Genomic DNA, 25,589 nt, shown 5'->3' with positions numbered 1-25,589 from the left:
CTTAGAGTAGGTTTTTTTTTTTTTTTAACATTTATGTATTTGCAAGAGATAGATAGATAGATAGATAGATAGATAGATAGAGAGAGAGAGAGAGAGAGAGAGAGAGAGAGTGTGTGTGTGTGTGTGTGTGTGTGTGTGTGTGTGTGTGTATGCATGCCCACCCGCTTGTGTGTGTACATGGAGCTGAGAGGACAACTTGCCAAGGTCAGTTCACTTCCCTCCACCACACTGGGTCCCAGGGATTGAACTCAAACCCTCAGACTCAGCAGCAAGAGCCTTTGCTCCCTGAATGAACCATCTTGCTGGCCGCGTCACCCCCCCATTAGTGGCTCCATGGGATGGTAAGAGTTTATGTTGCTTAAGTTGGTAACTTTGTCTTTTCACAAAAGTAGGATCAGACTCCAGCTCAGCCAGAGGTCCTGTCTCTGCCCAGCGTGGCCCGTTCCAGCTCCAAGCCCTCGCGTCGGCTCGACTCCCCATGGACTCTCAATGCTGGAGACACAGCCTCCCTCACATCCTCGCCCTCCATCACAAATGACCTTTCGAAATCAGCATCTTCAAAGATGGGGTGCATCAAGCTGGCTTCCTGCCCCAGCAGGAGTGAGGTGGGGGCTTCCGAGGAGCCAGTCTCAGAAGCCACTGATGACAGTCTCCATGGTAACCCATCACTCTGGGGGGCAGGGTGAGGCTACCTTGAGTGTACCCAGTCTGCTGTTCCGGGGCACTGCTGTGGGCAGGGGGTGGGTGGGTGGCAAATCCCATCACACTGGTGGCAGCAGGCCTGGGTGAACTGCCAGTCAGTTGAAAGTCTTCCTCTCAGTGCTGCTGGAGCAGCCTGTGGAGACCAAGGCTGGCACGGCACACATTCCTTGTTTGAGTGAGACCATAGCCTGCCTGGGTGCCTCCTGTGCCTTCCTCAGACCTCTACCACTGAGTGTTGGGAAGACAGGCATGTGCCACAGCCCTAGACCTGAGTCTGTTCTTTTCACACAGCCAGGCCTTGCTCAGAGAAAGGAAAGCACACTCAAAAGCGATGGGTGGTGCCGAGAGACGGCTCAGTGGCTAAGAGCACTGGCTGCTCTGGCAGAGGACCCAGGGTCCGTTCCCAGCGGCTCACCGCTGCCTGTAACTGCAGTTTCAGGGGATCCGATGCCCTCTTCTGGACTCTGGAGGCACTGCACACACATGCTGCGCACACAGACATGCAGACAAACACTCGTAAATAAATCTAAAGAAGAAAATTAAAAGTTAGGGATGGTGTTGGGCGTGGTGGTCCCCCATCTGTCATCCTAGCATGGGAGCGGGAGGTAGGTCGAGGCAGGAGGACCAGGGCTTCATGGTCATCCTCAGGTGCCTACTGAGTTTGATGTCGACCTGGGTTATATGTGACTCTGTCTCAAAAACAGCCCATGCTCTGGGTTATTTATTTAATCAGTTAATTTAGCAGTGCTGGGCATTGAACTCAGGGCCTCATGCATGCTAGGCAAGTGCTGTACCTCTGAGCTACGGAGAACAGAGGCTGACCTGGAAGGGGGTTCTAGATCTCTGTGGACTGCATGGTGGGGGTGTCTTGCTGCTTTGTTGTTGGGTGGGATGAGGAAGGGCAGGAGATGGTTCTGTTGGGGGACCTTGAGGGACAGAACTGACCTTTAATAGATGGCTGTGTTCTTCACATCCCTGCACTAACTGGGCAGTTTTGTTCTTTGACATTCTTATACCCGCGTGCAGTGCATTCTGGGACTGTATCCCTTACTCATCAATCCCTATCCCAGATTCATGACTTTGGGTTTGGGGTTCTTTGTTGCTTTTGGTTTTTTGAGACAGGGTCTCTCAATATAGCCTGGCTGTCCTAGAACTCACTATGTAGACCAGGCTGGCCTAGAACTCACAGAGGCCTGCCTCAGTTTCCTGAGTGCTGGGATTAAAGGCGTGCACCATCATACCTGGCTTCTTTTTCTTTCTTTAAAAGATTTACTTATTTGTGTATTTTATGTATATGGGTGCATTGTCTGCATGTACACTTGTATACCAGATTCCATTACAGATGGTTGTGAGCTACCCTGTGGGTGCTGGGAATTGAGCTCACTTCCTCTGGAAGAGCAGCCGGTGCTCTGAACCACTGAGCGTCTCTGCAGCCCTGGCTTCTCTTTCTTTATTGTGTGATATGTGAGGGAGCCATGCCCACAGCGCCCATGGGAGTTAAGGACAACTAGCAAGTTGGCTCTCTCCTCCCACCCCGTGTGGTCCCGGGGATTGAACTCAGGTCGTCAGGCTTGGCTGCAAGAGCCTTTCCCCGCCGAGCCCTCACCCACGGTGCGCTTATCTTTTTAATTACAGATTTTAGAATTAATATTTTGTCCATTGATGACCTGGTTCTGGCTGATGGAGAGAAATCAGATGTGGAACAGAAAGTAAGTATAATGGAGTCATTTCATTGTATTAATTTACTTTTTTTTAAAATTAAAGACAAGATCTCAGTGTGTAGTCCTGACCAGCCCAGAGCTCCCTCTATCAGCTGGACTGGCTGCAAACTCACAGAGATCCTCCTGCCTCTGCCTCCCCAATGCTGGAGTTAAGGCATATGCCCCACACATTCACGCGCCTGCACACTTGTACACCACAGCCCACACACGGGGCCGAGGATAAAGTCGCTCCTCTCCTCTCCTCCTGTGAGTCCTGGGGACAAAACACAGTCTTCCAGGGGCATCTCTCGCCTGAGCTATGGAAACAGCCCTTGTTTACTTTTGTTTACAGTTTTGGGGACGGAGCCAGGGTGTGGTCTGTGCTGCGCCACACCGGTGCCCACGAGTCAAAGTGTAGCAGATTTGCAGCTGGCATGTTCTGTGTGGCGGTGGGGCTCAGCCACGGCAGTCCTGTCCTTCTGATGGTGCTGGCGACAGTTAGGGACCACAGCATCTGTGGGGTCGAGGCCAGGGAGACTGGTCAGCGTCTTGCAGGAGTCACCAATCCAAAGAATGTTCTGGCTCTCCTGTCAAGATTTCCACAGTTTAGCCCGTGGGTGGTGGCGGCGCATGCCTTTAATCCCAGCACTCAGCAGATCTCTGAGTTTGAGGCCAGCCTGGTCTACATATTGAGTTCCAGGACAAGCCAGGTATACACAGAGAAACCCTGTCTTGAAAAAAAAAAAAAAGAAAGAAAGAAAGAAAGAGAGAAGGAGACACTAAGTCCTGAAAGGATCCCATGGGTTGGCAAGACGCTTAGCAGGATTCGGTGCTTGCCTCCCAGCCTGAGTTCATTCTATAGAACTGCAGTTCCCACCGACTCCTACCTCTGTCCTCGAACGGCTACACATGCTTACATGTGCACACACACTAAATAACATGCGTGCTCTCAAGTGTGCACACACACTAAATAACTGCTCTCAAGTGTGCACACACAGACTAACACGTGCACTCACTTGTATGTACATACTGTATTATACATGTGTGCTCACATTTGCACACACAAACACATGCACTTGCAAATGCACATACACAAACACTAAATAACATGTGTGCACTCGCATACACACACACACACACACACACACACACACACAAAATAAATGTAATATTAATGTTTGTAAACAAATTGATCAAGCCAGCAACTTGGGAGGCAGAGGCAGGAGGATCTCTGTGAGTTTGAGGCTAGACTGGTCTACACAGTGAATTCTAAGATAGGGCTACATAGACTCTTTTTCAAAAAACAAAAAAGTGATCAGAACCTTTTTTTTTTTCCCTGAAACTTGGTCTCACTACGTAACCCTTTCTGTCCTGGAACTTGCTCTATAGACCAGGCTGGCCTTGAACTCACAGAGACCCACCTGCCTCTGCCTCCCGAGTGCTGGGATTAAAGGCCTGCGCCTCCACCGCCCGGCATGAACCCCTTTTACAGCTCTTAGAGCCTTGGCTGAGTGGGATGCAGTCCTCAGCCACTTGTGGCCCCAGGCTCCCGTGACCATCCTGCCCTGTCAGCTGTGGGTTTAGTGATACACAAGGGTGCACCTTTAAAGTTCATAGCACCCAGCTGTGAACGGTGGGTTCAGGCTGGAGGCAGGAGGGTCAGAAGTTCAAGGCCATGTTTGGTTCCCTGGTGTCTTAGTTACCGGTCTTGTGTCTGTGACAGGCAGCAAACAGCATCAGCTTAAGGGCTTTAAAGAAGGGCGAGCCTGGGGCAGGGGCTGGTCACACTACATCCACAGTCAGGAGCCCGGTTCCCTTCCTGACTTTAATTCAGTCTAGACCCTGCCTACGGCTACTGCCCATCACAGACATTCCCAGAGTGCTGTTTCCATGGTGACTCTTGCTCCCTTCGAGATGAACTACTGCACATTCTAGTTCAAGACCAGCATGGGATATATGGTCCCCGTCTGTCTCAGTCACTGTTCTATTGCCGTGAGGAGAAGCCATGACCACTGCAGCTCTTATAAAGGACAGTGTTGAACTGGGGCCTTGCTTACAGTTTCAGGCTTACTTACATTATCATCATGGTGGGAGACATGGCAGCGTGCAGGCAGGTGCTATAGAGGTACATCCAGATCCATAGGCAGAGAGAGAGAGACTCTGGGGTGGACTTTTAAAACCTCACAGCTCACACTTCCTCTAACAAGGCCACAGCTCTGAATCCTTACAATCCTGTCGAGTAGTTCCACTCCCCGGTGACTAAGCATTCAAATAGATGAGCCTATGAGGCCGTTCTTATTCAAACCACACTAGAAAGAAACCCAAAAGCTAGCCGGATGTGCTTGTTCATACCTGTGATCCCTGCACTTGGGAAGCTACGGCAGTAGGATTGCTGTGAGTTTGAGGCCATATTGATGTACACAGTTCTAGGCTAGTCTGGACTGCCTAGAGTGAGTCCCGGCCTTGCCCTTAGCCTGCAGAAGAAGAAGGAGCCTTGTGTTAGGTGTTTGTGGTTCCTGGCACTGGACTTCAGCACAGTAGTGTAGCACATGCTATAAGCATGCACAAGGCCCCGGGCTCTGTCCCCAGCCGCCTGCCTCCCCCGGGCAACACGGAGGCGCCCTATTGGCACGGATAGGGCGTGTTTGTTTTGTTTTCTGAGACAAGGTTTCTCCATATAACGGTCCTGGCTGTCCTGGAGCTTGCTCTGTAGCCCAGGCTGGCCTCAAACTCACAGAGATCTGCCTACCTCTGCCTCCCAGTGCTGGGATTAAAGGCGTGTACCACCACTGCCTTAAATGGGTATATTTTTTCTTTTTAGTATTTTTGGGATTTTTTAAAATTAATTTTATTTTTTTAATTATACCCATGATATTCATTAATTACACTCATGATATTAATTACATTTGTGGTATTCATTGATTACATTCGCAGTATTCATTCAGTAATTATATTTATGATATTCATTAATTACATTAATTATATCGATTTATTACATTCATGATATTATGTCCTGATACTACTGTCCATTTGTGGGGTTGTGGAGTTTTTCCATCATACAAAACAGAGATTCTGTACTTAGGAAATCATTGCTTTCTATTCCTTTCTTCTCTATTTTGAGATAACGTCTAATCTTTCTGTCTCTATGAATTTGTATATTTTATATATTTCATGTAATACAATTCTATAGTATTTGTCCTTTTTTTAATGTAAACACATTTTATGTATAACTGCAGGAGAAATAATACACAGATAGCTTGAACATAAAAACATGTTATAATTTAAAAGTCCAGGGTTATTTTAAACAGTAAAATATTTTCTATGTAGAAAATAGTATAAATGATAACATTTCCCAGTAAGCCCTTTTAAGCCAAATGATAGCTGATTAAATGGGTATTTTTATTTTACTTTTTAATTATGTGTTTCTGGAAGTACATGCATGTGGGTGCAGTGCCCACACAGGCCAGAAGAGGGCATCAGATCCCCTGGGCATTGAACTCAGGCCCTCTGGAAGAGCAGCTGGTGCTCTTATTCACTGAGCCCTCTCTCCAGTCCCCCCTCCTTTTTGTGTGTGTGTGTGTGTGTGTGTGTGTGTGTGTGTGTGTGTGTGTGTGTGTGTTTACCCATGCACATGTGTGAGTCAAGTCCAAGGACAACTTGTGGGAGTCTGCTCTTCACCCTCATGTGGTCCAAGGAATCGCACTCAGGTTGTCAGGCTTGGCATGGACTGCCTTTTCCTGCTCAGGCATCTTTCCAGCCCACAGAAAAATGTTTTTAATTCTTTTCTTTGGGGAGGACAGGGGGACAGGGTCTCTCTCTGCAGCCTAGCATGACCTTAGACTAGGCCGTCCTCCTGCTTCTGCGTTCCAAGTGATGAAATTACAAGCACGATATAGCACAGCTGTTTTTATTTCTACTTTTGGTTTTCTGACATGACAGGATCTCATGTAGCCCAGGCTGGGCCTCCAACTCCCTATGTAGCTAAGGCTGGTCTTGAACTCCTGATCCTTCTGCCCCTGCCTCCAAGTGCTGGAATAAAAGGTGTGGATTACTTTGAGTTTCTGTGAGAGGGTCTTGCTGTATAGCCCAGGCTAGCCTAGAATTTGCAGTCCCCTCCTGAGTGCTGGGTCACAGATGTATGCTGCTCTGCCTGGCATTGTTTCAGCTTTCTAAAATCCCCTCTGGCTCTGCTGCCATTGTTCTTTTTAGGAGGAAAGTTCTGGAAGGGAAGGGATGTCAGGCAGAAGCTCTCCACCCACGTCACCCACTGCACTGGAAGGACAGAGGGCGCCCCAGCACGAGAGCTCTGTGTTTCAGGGCACAGGCACCGTGGTTGCAGATGAAGAGGACCTCACCACTGAGGTCTCGGAGCACCTGGCTGACAGCGCGGCTGAAGCTGGCCCGTCTCACGGCGTGTCCAGCGTGCGGTCCGTGGAGACCCCCACTGCACTCACGGCCAGCCCGGCTTACTCTGAGGATTTTGAGCAGTCCTCTGATCTCTCGGCCTCAGAGGCATCACCGGACAGGACACTGGACACTTTGTCGCAGTTTTCTTCCAGTAGGCGGACAGATCTTCTTCCCAGACAGTCCCTGTCAAGGACCAAGTGGGGCAAAGGTGTGACCAGAGTCGTGAAGGAGACAGCTGTGCAGACGCTGGACCCCGTCTTTGCCTACCGGTGGAGCGAGGGTGAGCGAGCGAGGGCCTGTGGGGACCTGGGCTCCTGTCGGGGACCAGGGGGGTCCGTCCTCGATAGTCCCGTCCGTCCCCCCGTCAACACCCCCCCCCCCCCCCCCCCGTCCCGGGAAGAATCTACAACCAGCTGATAATTAATCCTTGAAGAAAGGAAATGAATCTATGTACACGAAACTCCTTAGTCCATACACTTTATTATTCTGTCACTTCTCTCTCTACAAGTTTATACTCTGCTCTCATTTTTAGCTCCTTTCTTGCCCAATTTCTCTTTACATATCTGTAGTCCCCTCTAGGTTCTGTCCCTTCTAGGTTCTCATCTGTCTAGTTCTTTCTCCTATCAGCTCCTCTCCCGTCTCCTTCTCTCTCATCTGACTCTTCCTCATCTTGTTCTTTCCCATCTGGCTCTTCCTCATCTTCCATCTCGTTCCTCTTGTCCTCTCTTTTAGCCCTTCAATCTAGTTCTTCCCCATCTCAGTTTGTTCCTCTCAAGTTCTTACCCATCTAGTTCTTCCATTCTCTTCTCTCTTCTCCGTCCGGTGCCCTGAAAGTCCTGGTAAGAAGGATCTGAGGTAAATTGTGTAAAGCTATTACTTAACCTCCACCTGACCTATGCGGTGTCCCCTTGTGGAATTTATCTTAAATCAGGAGACTTGCATGTGGACTGTTATTACTGCTAGTCCTTTGTAAGTGGCCAAGGGAGATATCTGATTCCAGAGGAAGGCTTTCCTAAGGCTGTTCTCCAAATACCTGGGATGTGTATGTCCAGAGAGTGATCAGTTAGCCCTTCTTAGGGAAAAGTCAATTGGGAAAACTATGAAGGCACACATGATTTTCATAACAGAAGATAGCTGATATATAACAAGCCAAGTGACACCAAAAACTCATTGGGATTTGGCTTCCTCTGGAGGAATTCCCTGATTCCTCCAGGTAGTGACTTTGCCATAACCAGCTGAGTTCTTATGATGTATTCCAGCGGTCTGCAGCAGGCTCTTGTCATTAACCAGCTTTGGGGGGATCTTGGTGAAAAGTTTACATACCCTGATATTAGGCCTCTCTGCCAGTGCCCTTAGGAGTGGTCTTGAGCATCTCTGGGGGAGGAGCTGCCGTTTGGTGGGTTTTCTGAGATGAGGCAGGGTTTGGAGAGAAAGATGGGGAGGGAACACTGAGGTAGACCTTCCACCTCAACACTTGGCACCCTGTTTCTTCTTCCCACGACAAGGGAGTCGCAGCTAGGGTGTTTCTGGTAGCCTCCCAGCTTTGAACGTATTTCAGAACTAAGACCCCGAAGGCCTGTTCAGACCCTGGGAAGACAACAGTTAAGTCTGTGGTCATTCAGGGTGCCACCACTGGGGCTCCTGGTGCCCAGAAGCCTGCCATGGGGGAGGGGACAGGGACACCAACCCACCAGCCTGTCTGCAACCCCCTGCACCCAAGTCCTCACTAGGTGCGACCCAGACTGCACAGTTTCCAAGGTCACGTGTCTGGGCAGGCAGTGTATTCTGAAAGCAGCTCTATCATCATGCCTACTGGGACTTCCAGATGTTTCTCTCCTTCCCAGCTGTGGACTCAGGCTCCTCCGTTCTTTCCTGACATTGCTCTAGACCGTTTTCCTAGTCAGCTGTGGGCGGGGTGGCTCTGCTGCTCCTACTTCCCCCTCCGATGAGGAGGGGCACGCTTCTCACTTTGGGGCCACGCTGTATATTTGCCTTGCTTGACCTTGTTGTGGTTGGGGGTCTTCAGCTGTTCTTCAGAGAGGAAGGAGCCTCGGGGGCCAATTGAGGCCACTGGAAGGTGCTGAGCCTCTTCCTTACTCCGACACACACACACACACACACACACACACACACACACACACACGCACACACTGGAAGGTGCTGAGCCTCTTCCTTACTCCGAGACACACACACACACACACACACACACACACACACACACTGGAAGGTGCTGAGCCTCTTCCTTGCTCCGACACACACACACACACACACACACACACACACACACACACACGCACGCACGCACGCACATAGGGAAAGTAGACAAAAACAACACAAAACTGTCTGTGTACATGTGGTCCTGGATGCCAAGGGGATGAGGCAGGAGGATTTCCGGAGCCCAGAAGCTCAAAGCAAACCTGGGTACTACGGCTTCCGGACGGGTTTCCGACCAACCAGTAAGCGGTGCAGAGGAGGCAGGGATGGCGCCCGCCGCTCAGTTCATCGTCGTTCTGGAGCCCTGTAGCACACTCAGCAGCTTGTCTTTTGTCTGTCCTGGGCCAGCTGGTGGGATGGCGGCCGTCGGCCCCGCCCTCGGAGGCGCCTACGTGGACCCAGCGCCCATCGCCAGTCACGTTGTCAGTGCGGACGCTATAGAAGGTAACAGACAGCGGGGCCTCACCCCTTCCCCACAGTGCCCGGCCCTTCCTGCCGCACAGGGCAGTGCTCCCTGGAGTTGGCCACAGTTGGGGAGTCCCGGGAGGGGTGTCGTCAGCCGCTGATCGGATCTTGTCGGGCAGCCTAAGGGTGGCTGGGACCTTTCCGTCTCTGGTAAAAGGGACACCCAGGTTAAACCAAACCCAGGAGTCCAGAAGTCATTTCACAGGGACTGGTGGTCAGCTCATCAGAGAAGCCTTGAATCCCTCCCGACCCTGCCATTACTTCGGCAATCCTAAGCCTGTAATCAGAGCTACTTGGGCAGCTGAGGCAGGAGGATCATTTGAATGGAGTTTATTGAAACCCCATCTCTTTAAAAAAAAAAAAAAAAAAAAAAATCAAAGAGCATTTTGTCTTCGAGGGTGGAACGGGGGGTGGGGGGGTGGGGGGTGGGGGTAGGGTTTTAGCACAGAGCCCGGGCTGGTTTGGAGCTCCAGACTCCAGCGCCTCACACTGCTGCTTGGATGACAGACATGTGACACCACGCCCAGCTAAAGAGAAGATGTTTTCTTACCTTTAGTGGAGCTGACGTGTGATCGTTGTGTGTGGTCACTGCCATTGCTGTGAGGGGCAGATTGGCCAGAGGGCGCAGGTCTGCCGGGGTCTGGACTCCACGGGGAGGGAGGTGTGGGCTGCACAGGCGCCATCTGCAGGATCCGCGTGGCACTGGGGAGCCACTGAGTGACACGGGGTGGTGCAGCCCTGACAGCCTACAGCCCTGCGGTGTTGGCGCTGAATGACATGCTGAAGCAGCAGCTGAGCCTGACACAGCAGTTCATCGAGGCCAGTCGCCATCTGCACGTGTCCCTCCTGCAGTCCCTGGATGGGGACTCATTTCACTACCACACCCTGGAGGAAACCAAAGAGGTAACTGTGGGGGGGGGGAGTCATGTCAGAGATGACCTGAGGCTAGCGACGGGCCTGGGGGTGTCTGTACTCCCAGGCTGGGGCCCCCCAGACACCTCACTCTGGACGCCATGTCAGAGACCGGCCCCGGGCCTGTCCAGACCAGACAGGCCACAGCTGCTTGTCTCTTGGGCTAATCAGGAGAGCGCCCTCCCCATTCTTCCTTCCCTTTCTTATTTTAATGGAGACAGGGTTTCTCTGGGAGCCCGGCCGTCCTGGAATTCACTCTGTAGACCACCTGCCTCTGCCTCCTGAGTGCTGGGATTAAAGGTGTGCACCATCACCCCCCACTCAGCTGACCCTGTTTTTAAGCATGTAAATTGCTGCATCTACGTATGAATGTATGTGCATACCACGAGTGCCTGGTGCCTGAGGATCTCAGGACATCAGATCCCCTAGAACCAGAATTACAGGCAGTTGTGAGCCACCATTTGGGTGCTGGGGACCAAACCCAGGTCCTTTGCAAAAAGCAGCCCGTGCTCTCAGCCAGAGTCATCTGTGTTTTCATTTTTTTGATATAGGGTCTCCCTCGTGTAGCCTAGGCTGGCCTCAGACAAATGGCAAGTCTCCTGCCTCAGCCTCCCTCCAAAGTTTTGTTCAAAGGACAGCTGATCTCCTCCCATCCGTCCTGGGGTTGAGGGCAGGTCATCAGGCTAGCAGCAGGTCCCCTGACCCCACTTAGCCATCTTGCAGGTTCATATACTTTTTGATGGGTCTTGCTTCGTAGCCCAGGCTGACCCGGAACTTGACATTCCCTGGTCTCAGCCCCACCAGTTCACCATGAGATGTCTGACCATGTCACCCAGACCCCAGTGGCTCTTCACTCCAGGACATCTGGAGTGTAGCCCCTTGGGGTCCAGCACCCGTTTCCATCCTGTATCCTGCAGTACATTAGGTGTCACAGGTCTGCACCCCTGACCATGGAGGCTGCCCTTCAGGAGGTGAAGGAGGAGCTTCAAGTCCCAGCAGGTGAGGCTTAACTCTGTCCACCTCATTCCTGTGGGGGCAGGCGAGGTTGGGGATCCCCCGGATAATCCGCACATGGGTTCTAAAGCCTCCCTCCGCCCAGCCAGCTGCTCTGCAGACACATCTTGAGGACAGCTGAGGACCTGCCACAGGCCACTCACAGCAGGATGGAGCCATGAGTCAGCACGAGACAGCAATGGCCAGGCATCCGGATCATCCAAGAGGGGACCAGCTGCCCCATGGGAACATCCCATACCAGGTGCTGAGACCGGTCTGAGCCTGTCTGTCACAGCCAGCATCCACCCCAGAGCAGCCTGCACCATGCAGTGTGCACCCACAGCTGGACGAAATGATCTTTTACAAAAGGCTTTATTTGAAGGCAAAACAGTAAAATCCACAATCGGTTGTTAACAGCACATGTGTCTGCTTGTTTCTCCCGAGGCAGACACGTCTGCACACGTCACAGCTATGGGAAATCTAAAACAAAAATCAAGTGTCTCACGTGGCGTTGACAAGTTGTAGAGGGCTCTGCGTTTTATTGACAAGAACGTTTCAAAAGTCTCTGTACAAATAACTGGCTGCTGCACCCCAGGATGCTCCCAGGCCTCGCCTCCCTCCCTCCCTCCCTCTCTCTGGGAATGGCTGGGGTGCGCAAACTCAACAGCACAGGAGGTGCTGCCTGGCTGGCACCCGGCACCCCATAGCACCCCACGCTCTGGGGTGCTCCTCGCTGGTGTTGGGTTTCCCAGGCGGGAGCTGCAAGCTGAGGCACTGCAGAGGCCGGACGGGCTCTGGAGGCCGTCTTTTCCTGACCCCAGAGGCTCAGCCCTGTCTCCTCAGAAGCTGTGTCCAGGTAGTAGCAAACAGCTAACATTTGAGGAAAGGGATAAAAATACAGCTAAACGATGAACCGAGGAGCCAGGGGTCTCCTGAGCCCTGCACCTCAGGGGTCAGCCCTAGCTTTTCCTAACACAAAACCAGGTGGAACCAAAAGGAAATTCCTCCTGACCTCTGCAGCTCAGAAGCCGGGCCTTTCGGCTGCCAGGTGGCCTTTTCACTACCTGGCTCCTAGCTGCGCAGCACTGTGGGTGGGACCTGGGTTCTGGGCTGGGGTGGGGTGGTCTTGGTTTTGAGCTTTGCTATCCTGGCACTGAGGCCGAGGTCTCTGCAGCGACTCCTCCAGGGCATGTGCTCAAGTCAAGCCCGAGCCCCTTCCACGCTGCCCTGCCCGAGGTCCGCGTCAGTCTTCTTTCTCTTCCTTCCGCGCCCCAAACGTGGAGACTGTAAGAATAGGGCTGTCACTCCCAGCTTTCCAGCACAAAGCTATGTCCACCCTGCCCACCCACACCATCACTCACATTCGTCGCGGGCCTTCATCCGGGCAATGAAAGAGTAGCTCTTGTTGCGGCGGTAATTCTCGTAAGGGTCGTCCAAGGCCACGCCCACGCCCTTGTACTGGTCCCACTTATCCCGGACATCACCGCCCTTAATGGGGTCCTGGATGCCCTGCTCCTTTGCTCCGAGGCCACCAGACCCACTCCAACCTTCAGGGAGTAAAGAAGATGCACAGGCAAGGCTGTGACCGTGTATGTCCCCACGGAGTGGCCACCGAACGAACCCCGGCAGAAACCCATCGTGTGGTCATGCAGGAAGCTGGCACTGGCCCAGGTACTCACCCATCTTCACCAGCATCTGATGGCCTTTGTTCTCTTCTCCGAGTCTTGAGTCTGGGATGGGAGGTGCTGAATTAGAACCCAGGCCAGCTGCAGAGCTGGAATGAAGAGAGCCATGTGGTGAGCTGGTGAGCAGCCAGTGAAGCACGGTAGGAGAGGGCCTGTGGGCTAGCCCAGTTGGTCCGAGTGATGCCACCTGCCCCTTAGCAACAGGGGGGCCTCTGAATGCCCCACACCAGTGGCTTACGGTGGGGTGGGGCTCCTGGACCTGGAGCGGCGCCGCCTCCCAGGGGAGTATGACTTGGACCTGGATCTAGACCTGGACCTCGAGCGGCTTCTGGAGGAGCGTGACCGGCTGCGGCTTCTGTGGGGACAGCGGGATGATGTGGGTGGCTGGAGCAGTGTACACCGGGCCTCCCAATGCCCCTACATGCCTACCTGGACCTGGAGCGGGAGGAGGAGCGGGACCGGGACCTGGAGCGGGAGCGTGAGGAGGAGCGTGAAGACTTGGAGGAGCGGGAGCTGGAGCGCGATGATGAGCGGCCTCGGCTCTTGGACCTGCTGCGTGACCTGGAGGGGCCACTGCAGGGGAAATGCCAGTGAGGACGGCCAGTCTGGACACTGCACACCACGGGGCTGGCCCAGTGACACCCACCCTGCTCACCTGTTCCTTTTCTCCTGGCCCTTGCGCCGCCGCGCCCGCATCTTGGCTCGGAAGAACTCATAGAGGCCGTTCTGCTCCCAGCCCTCGCTGTAAGACAAGGTCCCCATGAGAGACCTGGGACGGCTTCCCAAGGGCCATAATGGCCAGGAGGGAGCTAACCAGGAGGCAGATGCCTCGTGCCCAGACCTCCTTCCCACTGGGAGGACCTGGTGGGCAATCGAATCCCTGGTGACCTCATAAATACACCCACTGCTGTTCTTAGTGGCTGCTGGGCCAAGGTTGGATGGCCAAAGCCTGTGTTCCGTGCCGTGGCTGAGACCAATGCACAGTGTTGTGGAGGAGCCAGCTCCTCACCTGCAAGATGGACTAGGAGGGCCGGGGCTCTGCCAGGCCTGGGGCCCAGCCTCCCTACCTGTTCCTCGGCCTGTCGTGGGAGGGTGGGCTGTAGAAGGCCTCCACGGCTGCGAGCAGCCTCTCGCTGGGTGGCATGGGGGGAGGTAGGCGGATATCTTTGGGGTCCAGAGGCTTGTATTCATGGTCCTCCAGCTGTAGGAGAACACAGCTGTTGCCTGCGCCCCAGGAGCCCTCCCTGACCACCCAGCGAAAGAGAGCAGCAAGGCAGGAACCTGGAACACCAGCATGCTCCTTCCTCCCACACTAAACCACCACCCCTGCCAGGGCCCAGCATCACCTTCACAAGGGGAGCCATTAACCCCGCTGGAAGATCGAAGTAGGGCACATTGGGGACCAGGCTGGGGTCATCATGGTTGATGTGAGGTGGGCCCTGTCGCCGCATGTGGGGAGGCTGGCCATTGAAGCCGTGGGGAGGAGGGCCAAAGTCAGGGTGCTGGGGCCCAGCCCAGGGCGGATGCTCATTGATCCCAGGGTGTGGCATGCGGTGGCCAGGGTGGTGATGAGGGGGTCCCATCTCTGCAAGACAAAACATTGCTCCAGCTTGCTGGGGTAGTCCAGTGGGATGAGAGGCCACAGGGGGGAGGGCCTGGGACCCTCAGACACGGGTGCAGCTAAGGGACTCAAGTGAGGAGACTGAAGGACTGCCACTGTTCCAGGGGCAGCCAGCTGAACTCTCTTCTCAACCGGAAGGTGCTGAGGTCCTTCTCTGCCAGGACCGAAGCACAGGTGAGCTAGCAGCTGCCCTCAAAGTGGAACATTAGGGCTACCAGGTCTCTGGGAGACTCCAACCCAACTGCCTGGGGTCCTTGAAGAGAACAGGAAGGACAAATGCAGAGGGAAGCCTTCCTGAGGGCAGCCCTGAGGACCCTGGAGTAGGGTGTGGGTCTCTACCACTGAGGCCCACCCTGTCGTCTGTGTGCAGCTCAGGCTGACACAGCAACCACAAGAGACAAGAAGTCACAGGCACAGCTTCAGGTGAGTGAGCAGCAAGGAAGGCCGGCAAGCCGAGGGAAGGAAACCGGTGCTGGAAGTAGAGCCAGGCGAAGGCCGGCTGGCCTGGGTGTGGGCCAGGGTGGAAACCACCCTTATCTGCCCATTCCACACCCATCCTATGTCTGTCACTTCCACACTACCAACAGCCAGGCAGGCCTGGGACACCCCAACAGACCTTCCTACATTGCCCCCTCACTCACCTGTGGGGAAGTCTCCTTGGGGATAGTCGAAGCGGTGAGGGTAGGGTGGCCGCTCAAAAGGGTGACGAGGGGGGAAGTCATCCTGCATGAAGCGGGGCGGGAATCGGTTGAAGTTGTGGGGGTGTGGAGGCTGGTTGAACTGTGGGTGCTGCTGGTGGGGTGGGAAGGGCCCACGGAAGTGGGGGGGCCGCTGCATCCGGAAAGGTGGCTCACGCTGGGCACCACCCCAGGGTGGTGGCTCATGCTGATTGTTCCATGGTCCTTCAAACTGGTTATTCCAATTGGGGTCTGGCTGGTTGTTCCAGGGAGCATCTCGCTGGCCATTCCAGCCAGGGTCCCCACGCTGCTCACCCCACATGCCCTCATGGCTGTTGTTCCAGGGTGGACAGTGGGGTGGTCCACCTTGGTGGTGTGGGTATGGGGGCTGCTCTGGTGGCTGTAAGGCAAAGCACAGACATGAACTCAAGGAGGCCCAGCCCTCCATCCCACAGCTCTCACTGAGCCTGCGCTGACAAAGCCTGTTGCCCACCTCCCGCAAAGGTGCCCATGCACACCAGCAGGCTCCAGCCCCCTGGGACATGCAGACTGTCTACAGGGAGTGTGCCGTCTCTTGTCAAGTAAACCTGAAGCTGAGGGGTGAGGCTCAGATCTGAGACCTCTAGTTCTCAGACCACAGCCACATCCCTGGCACCCCTAAGTGTCCTCTGCAGTCAGTCACCAGGACAGGCCCTGTTGAGGGGAACGTCTGCTGTACCAGACGCTCCAGCCAATCTCACCCAGCAAATTATAGGGCAGTTCTGGTCATGTACCATGTGACCTCTGCCCTGGTCTAGAAGCTTCCCACCCTGAGCCACCCAGAGTCCTGGCACTGCAGCCAGCACCTCCAGCCCCCGGGAGAGGCTAGCTCACCACTTCTGATCTTCCCTGCATCCCTCCTGACAGACCTGAAAGCTGCACTGGTAAGGACAGGCCAAGGAGTGGCCCAGACGACGGTACTGATCCCTTGTCCCTGAGCCATATGGCTGCCCCTGCCTGCTGCCCACAGGACCCTACTAGGTGTGAACACAGCTTTTACACACAGACACAGACACACACACACAGACAGACACACACAGAGACAGATAAGAAAGTACCTGCTGTTGACCCCAAGGAGCAACAGGATGAGGCTGATCAAACCACGGGGGCTTGTTTGGCGGGATCTGCTCATGGGGGCCAGGACCCCGAGGGCCAGCAGCTGCAGGATCCTGGACACCTGCCGAGGCATCGTAATCCGAAGAGCCAGGCATCTGGATGGGAGGCTTGTTGTCATCTAAACACAGGTGACAGTCAGCGAGAGGTGGCCAATCAGGAGGAGAGGCTCCAGGACCCCCAACCCAGCCCAAGAGCAGGGCTGAACTGTTCCTAAGGTCACTGAAAGCCACTGCTGCCAATGTAACCACCACCACCATCCTCTAGGGATACAGACTGACATGTCCCTGTCTTGTCCACAATGCACAGAAGGATGGGGTCATTTTTTAATGAACTCATCTGTGTGTTTGCAGGCATGCACATGGTGCACGTGTGGTAGTCAGAGCTGGGCAACTCCTGGCAACAGGCTCTCTCCTGCCACTCTGTGGATCCTAGGGATCAAACTGAGGTCACCAGACCCCTGCAAGTGCTTCTCCTCACTGAGCCATCTTGCTGGCCTCCACCTCAGTTTTAGAGACAAGGTGTCTCACTCAATCTGGAGCTCAGTGACAGAGTGAGGCTGGGTGGCCAGCAAGCTCTAGGGATCTGCCTGTCTCTGCCTTCCCAGCACTGAGCTGACACAAACTACTGTAAGTCCTGCCCCCTCTCCTCTCTCTCTCTTTGGGTTTTCGAGACACGGTTTCTCTGTGTAGTTTTGGTGCCTGTCTTGGATCTCACTCTGTAGACCAAGCTGGCCTCAAACTCACAGTGATCTGACTGCCTCTGCCTCCCGAGTGCTGGGATTAAAGGCGTGCGCCATGACTGCCCAGCTTGCACCCAACGTTTTAAACAAGGTCTTCAAGCTTGCATGGCAAGCAGCTGCTGGTCTAAAACTTGAAACCCTCTCTTCCTGGGGGCTCATTTCAGACCTTATCCAGGTTTCTTTAGAAGTGGTTCTTTCTTTCTCTCTTTCTCTCTTTCTTTCTCTCTTTCTCTCTCTCTTTCTCTCTCTCTCTCTCTCTCTCTTTCTTTTTTAAAGATTTATTTATTTATTACGTGTACAGTGTTCTGCCTGCATGTGTCCCTTCAGGCCAGAAGAGGGCGCCAGATCTCATTATAGATGGTTGGGAGCCACCATGTGGTTGCTGGGAATTGAACTCAGGACCTCTGGAAAAACAGCCAGTGCTCTTAACCACTGAGCCATCTCTCCAGCCCCCAGAAGTGGTTCTTACACACATACACACGTACACTACAAACATGAGACACGGACATGTAAACTGTGTGTATGTTCAGAACGGGGCTGTACGTGCTGAGCTCACTCAGCCGTGGACCATGCCTTCAACCATGCACCAAGTGTAGGTTAAGGCACTAGCCGACCTCCTCCTTTCTGTCCTGGGGATCATGCAGAGCAGACACTGCTGAGTGTTTGCCTGGCCTGGGCACAAAAGCAGATCACTCTTGGCCCAGCAGTGGGTGGGCTGTGGAGCAGATGTCTAGGGGAACAGTGCTTTCTGATCTCAGGACGTTCAGTTTTAAGAGGTGGAGGGACCCTCATACCTGGCTGGGTAGTTGGTGGGATAGTGGGAGCAGGTGCTGGGGCTGGGGGCGGTGCTGGTGGTGGGGGTGTGGCCTTCACTTCTGCTTCCATCTGAGGCAGCTGAATCTGTGGCTGTGGCTGCGGCTGCGGCTGCTGTTGCTGCTGCTGCTGCTGCTGCTGCTGCTGGGCCAGGCTGCTGACAAACTCCTCATGCTGTGTCTTGAGGCTCTGGATCTGCTGCTGGAAAGCCAGCTGCACAGGCTGCACCACTGCGGAGTACTCACTGATGAGAGTGGCCTGGCAGAGAGAGCACCACTGTTCAGAGCGCCAGCCTGCGGCCCAACAGCTAAAGGGTGTGTGAGACGCAGCCACAGACTCGGTGATGAAAACATCCGAAGTGGGCAGTCTGACAGGGGATAGGTGGCCCTTACCTGATACTGGCCAAGTCCCAGGGCGGGGCTCTGCAGCTGCTGAATGATGGAATCATCAAAGTAGCCGTTCTTCTCCCAGAGCTGCAGGAGCTGATGCAGAGGGAGACTCGTGAGACGGGCAGAGGCCATGCCACTCAGCCCCAGCCGCTCACCCGCCGCCACTCACCCGCCCACCCAGCCCCAGCAGCCCCATACCCGGGCAATCTTCTGCTGCTTGTCCTCCTCCACAGCCAGGAAGCTGGTGCAGTAGATAGGCACCACCACCTTCTGCAGGGCAGCCAGCAGCTCCCGGGCCTGCTTGCGCTGGCTGTGAGGGAGAGACCTTCCGCGCGTCAGGGCCCTGGGGCGGGACCCGGCCACGCACCCGTTACCATGCGGCTGCAGCCACAGCACCCTCTCCTCAGGAAATGGCACCCCCAACCAGGCAGGACTACCTATAATGCGGGTGCCTCGTCTTGGGAGACAGGTGGAGTGACTATGTGCACCCCAGGGCTCTTCCGAGCGAGGCCTTCACTATAAGAAGGGCCCACCAGAGCGCTTGCACGTGTGTAAAGTGTGAAATGGGGCTGTTGTAGTCAGGACCTGGCCACCACTGTGCACAAGCAGATTCAACAACCCGCTCAGCAGGGATTCCTCAGCCCCACTGGGCCACTGAGGAGGCTTCCTGGAGCCTAACCTTACCCATGAGGGTTATGGTCAGCCCTGGGCACAGCATTTGCCTGCCATGGGCAAGGTCCTGGGATTCGTGCCCAGTGCCACTGAGGAGGGACAAAGAGGAAGAAACAGTCCAAGCAGGCCCTCCAGCTGTGCAGTATGGTGGGTCCAGGCCTCTGTGTGACAGCGGCTCAGCAAGATGGCCCACATGCCAACCAGGAAAGGTGCACACAGAGGTTAGCAGCTTCAGCTCCCACAGCTGAGGTCAAAGGGCAGCAATGGCTGGCCAGGAGCTTTATGTGAGCCCGGGTGAAGAGTGTAGCGGGGAGTGGGAAGGAGGCCATCTGAGCAGAGGCTCTATCCTCAGAGGCAGCAGCGAGCCACTGAGAGAGGAAAGGTACAGTGCAGAGGGCACAGGTGGCAGGGCCACCGCTCACTTCCCAGCAGGACAGATATGGAGACAGACAGGGAGGGGCTGTGTAGGGAGAAGGGGGGGGAGGGGCAGGGGGAGGGGGGAGGGGAGGGGGAGGGAGAGAGGGAGCAGGTCAGCTTCCCCTGCTGTCACGGGAGCCATGTACACTTATCAGGTGTCCTGGCCGTGAGAGGCAGGGGCAGCCAGCCTAGCTGACTGTCAGCATGTATCACTAGTGTGGAACTCCTGCACCTGCCTCTGGCCAGAGTTCTGGGTTCCTCCATCAACTTCACCCGGTGACCATGCAGAGACACCTACCAGGCCCTAGGAGGCTGGAGCCATAGTGCAGAGAAGTCTGATAGGCAGAGTCAGCCAAAGGAGCCCCCAGGATGCATCAGAGCAGAGGGGAGGGTCCCCACAGTGCAGCAGCCAGGTGTCTGGCCGTGCAGAACAGTGGTACGAGGGAGGACAGACAGCAGACTGAAGCAGGCACAATGCTGCGGAGGCAAAGGAGGCAGCAAAACCCCAGGCCTGCCTTGTGGAGCTGCCAGCCGCTGTCCTGGGAGGCAAGCAGTGGTCCGGTGTGTGGGTGTGCAGGGGGTGGTCTGGTGAGTTGGGAGACCCTTACAGGTGTGGGCTATGGCCCGAGTGATCGCGTACTCACCAGTGATGCAGCACGTCGTTGATCAGATAGATGAGGTGCAGCCGCAGCTCGAAGTGTGCTCCATCGGCAGTGATGCGGTTGCGCAGGTGGCCTGCCATCAGCTCGCAGTGTGGTGGGGACTTGGCATTGCTGAACATCCAGTTCTTCCCAGCCTGAGAGTCAGGCCAGGGTGAGTAGGTGGTCGGTCAGGTAGGTGACGACATCCCCACCCCACACTGAGCCTCACCGAGATGGCATCCTTAGTGCAGGTGTCAATGATGGGCTGTAGCAGGTTGTCGAACTCGCTCATGTCCAGCTGCGTCTCTTCCAGCAGCTTCTGCATCTGCTGCTCCACTGCATGCGCCACAGCTGCAGTCACTTGCTCCTGGGAAGGCCACAAGGGACAGGTGGTGTGAGCAGACACACTGACATCTGTCTTTAGCATACGCCAGATCCCGTGACAGTCCACCACCACGGCAGATGGAACAGGCGGGGACAGAGCTGGCCTCAGACAACAGGAAAAGGTGGAGTCGGGGAGGCAGGATGCCTGAGAACCGACTACGCCGAGCAAGGCAGGAGTGAGGGTCCATACGTGTGGAAGGTCCTGTGCTCCTAGCCCTCGGGAGGCTGAGGCAGGAAGACTGTGATTCCAGGACAGCATGAAGAGCTGCTGTCTCAAAATCAAAGCAAACCAAACCCAAACCAACAAACATGCTAAGTACACCAAGCCAGTTAAGACTCAGAGGCCTCTTTTGGTGCCCAGCCTATGACTGGTGGCAAATGCCCATGCATGTTGTGTGACAGGCAAGCAAGGAAACACCAAGTGGGGCTGGGACTCAGGTCCTTGGGCCACTCCTTTCGTTCTGGTTCTCATCCAGCCTAACAGATGGGGCCAACAGGGTCCCTCCTGCTCCCTGGGTCTGGCAGGCACAGGCCCACCCCACGCCTGTGAAGGACCCCAGGTCAACGGCCCAGGAGAGAGCTGTACCTGGCGCAGGGCCAGCAGGTGCTGCTCCTGCTGCTGGAGACTCCACTGGCTCTGCTGGATGAGCTCGTCCATTGATGGGGTGCCCTGGGCCGGAGTGAGGGGTGCCGTGGGAGCCAGCGGAGGTTGTGGCAGGGGGGGCATGGCTGAGGTTGGCTCCAGCTCTGGGGCCTGCTGCTTGCAGATGACTAGGAGAGAGATGGGTCCTGTGAGCCTAGGGCCAGCCCCAGGTTCCCTCAGATGCATCAGGGTTGGCCTCCAGGGAGGGCCTGATGGAAGGACGTCAGGTCCACTCTCCACCTCATAGGGCCAACCTGCCCGTGCCTTCCTCTGCTGTGCCTGGCCTCGCTGGAGACCACCAGGGCTGCCGCCGCCTTTTCACCACTCCTCACCACAGGCTGAACCTACTGCCCATCTTCCTCCCTTCTTCCCCAGGCCCGAGCTACTGTGACTGCAGGCCATGGCCGTTGCTGGAGATGTGGCCCCATCCCATGGGACTGGTCCCTAATCTCCCCTTCCCTTGAGACACATTCTGGAGCCCTGGCCAACACACACAGGGCTGGAGTGTCCCCAAGACTTGCCCCACCTCCTGTAGTGATCCTCCCAATCTGTAGCCCTTGGACCAGCATCCAGGATCCATGTAGCTTGAACCACCAAAACCACACTGGTCTGACAATAAGTGTCTGGGGCTGGCATGTGCCCCAATGCTGGCCAGATGAGGTATCAGTGTGCCTGGAGAAGACCCCTGCGTGCAGACAGGACTTCAACAAGATGGCCTCCTACCCTCTACTTTTGGGCCCTGCCTGGTCCCAACAACATGGCCACACTCTTTGGGAGCCTGAGGCTCACCCAAAGGAAATGGCCTTTGGATAAAAACAAACAAAGTAGGGGAAGGGGCAGGTGTCATTTGGCCTTAGTAGCACCCCACAAGTCGGCTTGGCTTAAGCTGTAAATCCCACACTCCTTTGGGGAGGAAGCTCCACTGTGGAGGAGCCATCGACGGACTGGGCCTTCCTTCACAGGTCACCGTACCCGCCTCCCTGCCCAAGGCTGGGCTCTGCTCCTTCACTCCTGTACAGCGGTCCATCCAGATGAGGGTGTGTGTATCGTATCCCTCACACTGATCAACAGCAGTGCCAGCCACAGCTCTGCCTCGGCCTGCATCATACCCAGTAAGGAACTGTGTTCTGTAGCAGGGGGGCCCCTCTGCACATAGCAGACAGAAGCCTGGGGAGCAGCCTCACCTCCAGTGATAATCTACAGGATGGGCAATACCCCACAGCTCACACTTTCATCGCACTTTACAAACACGAGGCCATGGTGGTTGAAGTTTTAGAAACAGCTGGACCCCAGTCCTTTACAACAGAGCTTGCAAACTGTCTTTCTGGACCAGTCAAAGGTTTAGTGACGAAACAAACAAAGCTGGCCCACTGCCCTTTCTGAGCCTAACTTCCAGGTGACGCTCATAGCTCCTCAGCAAGCAGGTCCTCTCTACTCCTGTCTCCCTTGTGGGAGACCAAACCCAAACCCTCTTCTGGACTTCCACCATCCATCACCCTCAGCCTGCCACCCCCCCAGCCCTCTCTCCAGTTTGCCCCTGACTGTCCCTGTCATGTTCAGTAGATCCTATTATGGTATGGCTCTTGGAATCTCCTCCTGTCCCCTGCCCCCAATCTGCCATGGCTTCCATGCACTTTCCTTTCCCTGCTACAGCTTTAAGTCTATGGCCCCAACAAGTGACTGTCTGGGTGGGAAGGGACTTCCTGTGTAGCTCCCAGGCACTGTCAAAACTTCCTCCCACTTTGTCTTCCCTCACCCATCCCCAAGGGGGTCTGCCTTTGACCCCACCTGCCTCCATGCTCATGACCACCTTCATAAGGGGTGACCATCAATCACCTCCCGCCCCAACTCCAGCCTGTTGTGCTGGAACCCTCTTATAGTTCTTTCTGCCTTTGAATGGTTATGAACTTGGCGCTCTGGGGGCTAAGGAATGACCAGACACCTGCTGGTGACATCAAACAACTGACCTCTGCCAAGACTAAACAGGAAACAAAACATCATGACCAACAAGACTCCAGCACCTACCGTGGTATATCAAAACTCTCCACATCAAACCCTCCCTCAGTTCACACTTGTGGCCACAGCTTCTTCAAGTCCCTGTGCTCCGTGGGCTCAAGTCTGTCTGTCCTACAAGCTTCCTACCAATCACCTACAACACATTGCTAGAGCACAACAAAGAATATTTGGCATCAGAGGACTGTGGCTCGGCAGCTGTCAGCTTTGAATCCCATGGCTTTTCGAGGACAGGCACTCATTTCAACAGCTTATCCAGAGGCTAGAGAGCTACTCTGGGTATGACAGATGTTGAGTCCTGACCTCAGGACCCACACCATCTGTTGACATGGTTACCATTCAAAGCTTGGGTATGCTGGCTTACACTTGTAATCCCACCACCTGAAAAGCCGATGTAGGAGGTTTGGTTTGAGTTGGAAGCCAGCCTGCGTAACAGGCTGGCAGACCAACTTAGGCTGCAGTGAGACCCTCAAAGGCCGGCTGTGCTTCCTCCTTTCTCTTTTCATTTTTTTGAGACAGGGTCTGTGCAGCACTGCCTATAATGGAACTTCATCTGTAGACCAGGCTGGCCTCAAACTCAGAGATCCACCTGCCTCTGCCTTCTGAGTGCTGGAATTAAAGGGCTGACCCAGACCCAACACACTTGGCTCTAAAATTTTTATTTTTTATTATTTTTTTATCATGTTTTTATTGATGCTCACCTAGATGGGCATTTAAGATACAGTTAGGCCAGGCGGGGTGGTGCACGTCTTTAATCCCAGCACTTGGATGGCAGAAGCTGGCAGTTTGAGGCTATCCTAGTCTACAAAGCTAGCTCCAGGATAGTGAGGGCTACACAGAGAAACTCTACGTAGAAAACCATGTAAAAAATTAAAAAATAATAATAATAAATAAGGGGGAAAAACGTTGCAAAAACTAAAGGGAAAACTTTTTGACCTATACATCTGAAATGCACAGAAACCTCTGGCCTCAGCCCGAAGGATGAACTACACAGTCCCTGTCCCAGGTACAAGCCTCTGCTTCCCGCCTTCCTGCATACCCATCATCCCCTCTGCAAAGAAATCCAGAAACTCCCGACCCGGCGCCCGGGAAGTGAATCTGTGACGCTTCTACGACTCTATATGACGCGTGTACTCAACAGTCTACCTTGATGCAGGGCCCCGGGAACAACAGAAAGAACAGCGGAGACAACGACCGCTCAGCTCTGCAGAGGAAACAACATGCGACCCCCCAAAGAAAGAGGCTGCGGCGGGGCCCGGACTGAGCTCCGAGGCGGCCGAGGGCCGGGGGGACTCACGCTGCTGCTGCTCCAGAGCCAGCTTGCACTTGTAGTAACTGTAGAACTCGCCTCCGAACAGAAACGAGAATTTCGGGTTGTCCTTCTGCTTCTCCATCGTCATTTTCTCGAACTCGGGCCCGTTGCGAGCCACGAACTGAGCGAGCTTATCGATGACATTTCGAAGCTCCTGGTCTGCAGGACGGAGGAAAAGACGTCAATGGGGGCAGCCCGAACCCGGAGACCGGGCCGGGGTCCTCTGGGGCGGGCCGCGGCAAGGCGGCCGAGTACGGGTCCTGAATGGGGCCAAGCGCGCGCGCTGGAATGCGGGGACCCACGGGAGAGGCCGCGGGAGGAGCGGCGAGGCCGCAGCGCGCTTCGTCTCCGATCCGGGAACTCGGAGAGGCACGGCCGGCCGGCGGGGGCACGCGGGGAGAACCTAACGACCTCCGCTCAAGGATGGGCCTCACCGTCTGGCGGCAGCGGCATCTCCATGGCTGCAGCCGCTGGGAACGTCCTCCGGCGCCTCACGATCGCCCACCAGCACCGGCCGCAGAAGCCGGCCGGAAGTGTCGCAAAGGGAGCCGTTTACGGCGGCCTCGCGGGCCGCTTCTGCGCGCCATTTACGGCCGTCGCTGGGAAACCCCGGAAGTGAGGGCTGGAGGAGGGCGGGAAGAGGCTGCGTGAGGAATCACGCGCGGCGGGGCTCGCGGGGCGCATGCGTGGGAGCTTCTCGGCGCAGGCGCCGGACGCCTAGTCCGCGACGCGGTCGAGTGCAGCGGCGCCGGCTTGAGCTTGGGCTTCTGCGTCCTTCACAGCCTCCCGCACCGTCCAGGCTCGGCTAACCAAGCACAGGATCCCGGCTCGGATGCTTCCGTTCCGATCTGCGCCTTTTGGGTAAGAAGTTTGAACATGGGGGCGTCCGGCTTCCCAACGTCGGCCTCAGACGGAAGAGGAGCAGCGACGAGTCTTCTGAAGCGACGGTGCAGACTCGTGCAGACCTAGGGAAGAACTGAGAGCAGCCGTCCACAGCCAGCCCCCTGTTCACGTTACTTTATTGTTTACGTCTGC

At 55.1% G+C, this 25,589-nt stretch overlaps 2 protein-coding genes across 6 annotated transcripts in view; one reads left to right on the top strand and one right to left on the bottom strand.

Moving 5' to 3' along the window:
* C17H19orf44 (chromosome 17 C19orf44 homolog) overlaps nucleotides 1-11,812 on the top strand; it is a 16,570-nt gene extending 4,758 nt beyond the window's left edge. Inside the window, exons 3-9 of one of the 4 annotated variants that reach the window (XM_006989894.4) lie at nucleotides 393-657; nucleotides 2,338-2,411; nucleotides 6,612-7,089; nucleotides 9,372-9,467; nucleotides 10,225-10,391; nucleotides 11,318-11,399; nucleotides 11,500-11,812. In XM_006989894.4, coding sequence (XP_006989956.1) covers nucleotides 393-657; nucleotides 2,338-2,411; nucleotides 6,612-7,089; nucleotides 9,372-9,467; nucleotides 10,225-10,391; nucleotides 11,318-11,399; nucleotides 11,500-11,525 — 1,188 coding nt within the window. In that variant the 3' untranslated portion in view covers nucleotides 11,526-11,812. Of the gene's footprint in view, nucleotides 1-392; nucleotides 658-2,337; nucleotides 2,412-6,611; nucleotides 7,090-9,371; nucleotides 9,468-10,224; nucleotides 10,392-10,621; nucleotides 10,806-11,317; nucleotides 11,400-11,484 lie in introns of those variants that run through there. The other 3 variants (XM_006989893.4, XM_006989892.4, XM_076553229.1) reach the window with 3 other exon arrangements.
* Nucleotides 11,750-25,589, bottom strand: Cherp (calcium homeostasis endoplasmic reticulum protein). Of its 2 annotated transcripts, none has more exons than XM_006989896.4 (18): nucleotides 24,989-25,589; nucleotides 24,540-24,713; nucleotides 21,173-21,357; nucleotides 20,432-20,569; nucleotides 20,206-20,357; nucleotides 18,671-18,782; nucleotides 18,476-18,565; nucleotides 18,065-18,341; nucleotides 16,474-16,649; nucleotides 15,341-15,776; nucleotides 14,425-14,663; nucleotides 14,146-14,279; nucleotides 13,734-13,820; nucleotides 13,508-13,651; nucleotides 13,317-13,433; nucleotides 13,073-13,167; nucleotides 12,755-12,940; nucleotides 11,750-12,677 (listed from the first exon to the last, which is right to left on the bottom strand). In XM_006989896.4, exons 1-18 carry the CDS (start codon nucleotides 25,011-25,013, stop codon nucleotides 12,637-12,639), a joined length of 2,808 nt encoding a protein of 935 aa, XP_006989958.1. In that variant the 5' UTR covers nucleotides 25,014-25,589; the 3' UTR covers nucleotides 11,750-12,636. The 2 variants fall into 2 exon arrangements, with proteins under 2 accessions (XP_006989958.1, XP_006989957.1); XM_006989895.4 differs by having other exon boundaries at nucleotides 18,671-18,815; nucleotides 24,989-25,145.

The sequence above is a fragment of the Peromyscus maniculatus genome, chromosome 17, assembly GCF_049852395.1.
Source record: "Peromyscus maniculatus bairdii isolate BWxNUB_F1_BW_parent chromosome 17, HU_Pman_BW_mat_3.1, whole genome shotgun sequence".
NCBI classification, from domain to species: domain Eukaryota; kingdom Metazoa; phylum Chordata; class Mammalia; order Rodentia; family Cricetidae; genus Peromyscus; species Peromyscus maniculatus.
Note: the sequence above shows the minus strand (reverse complement) of the source record. Positions and strands in the feature narration are given on the sequence as shown.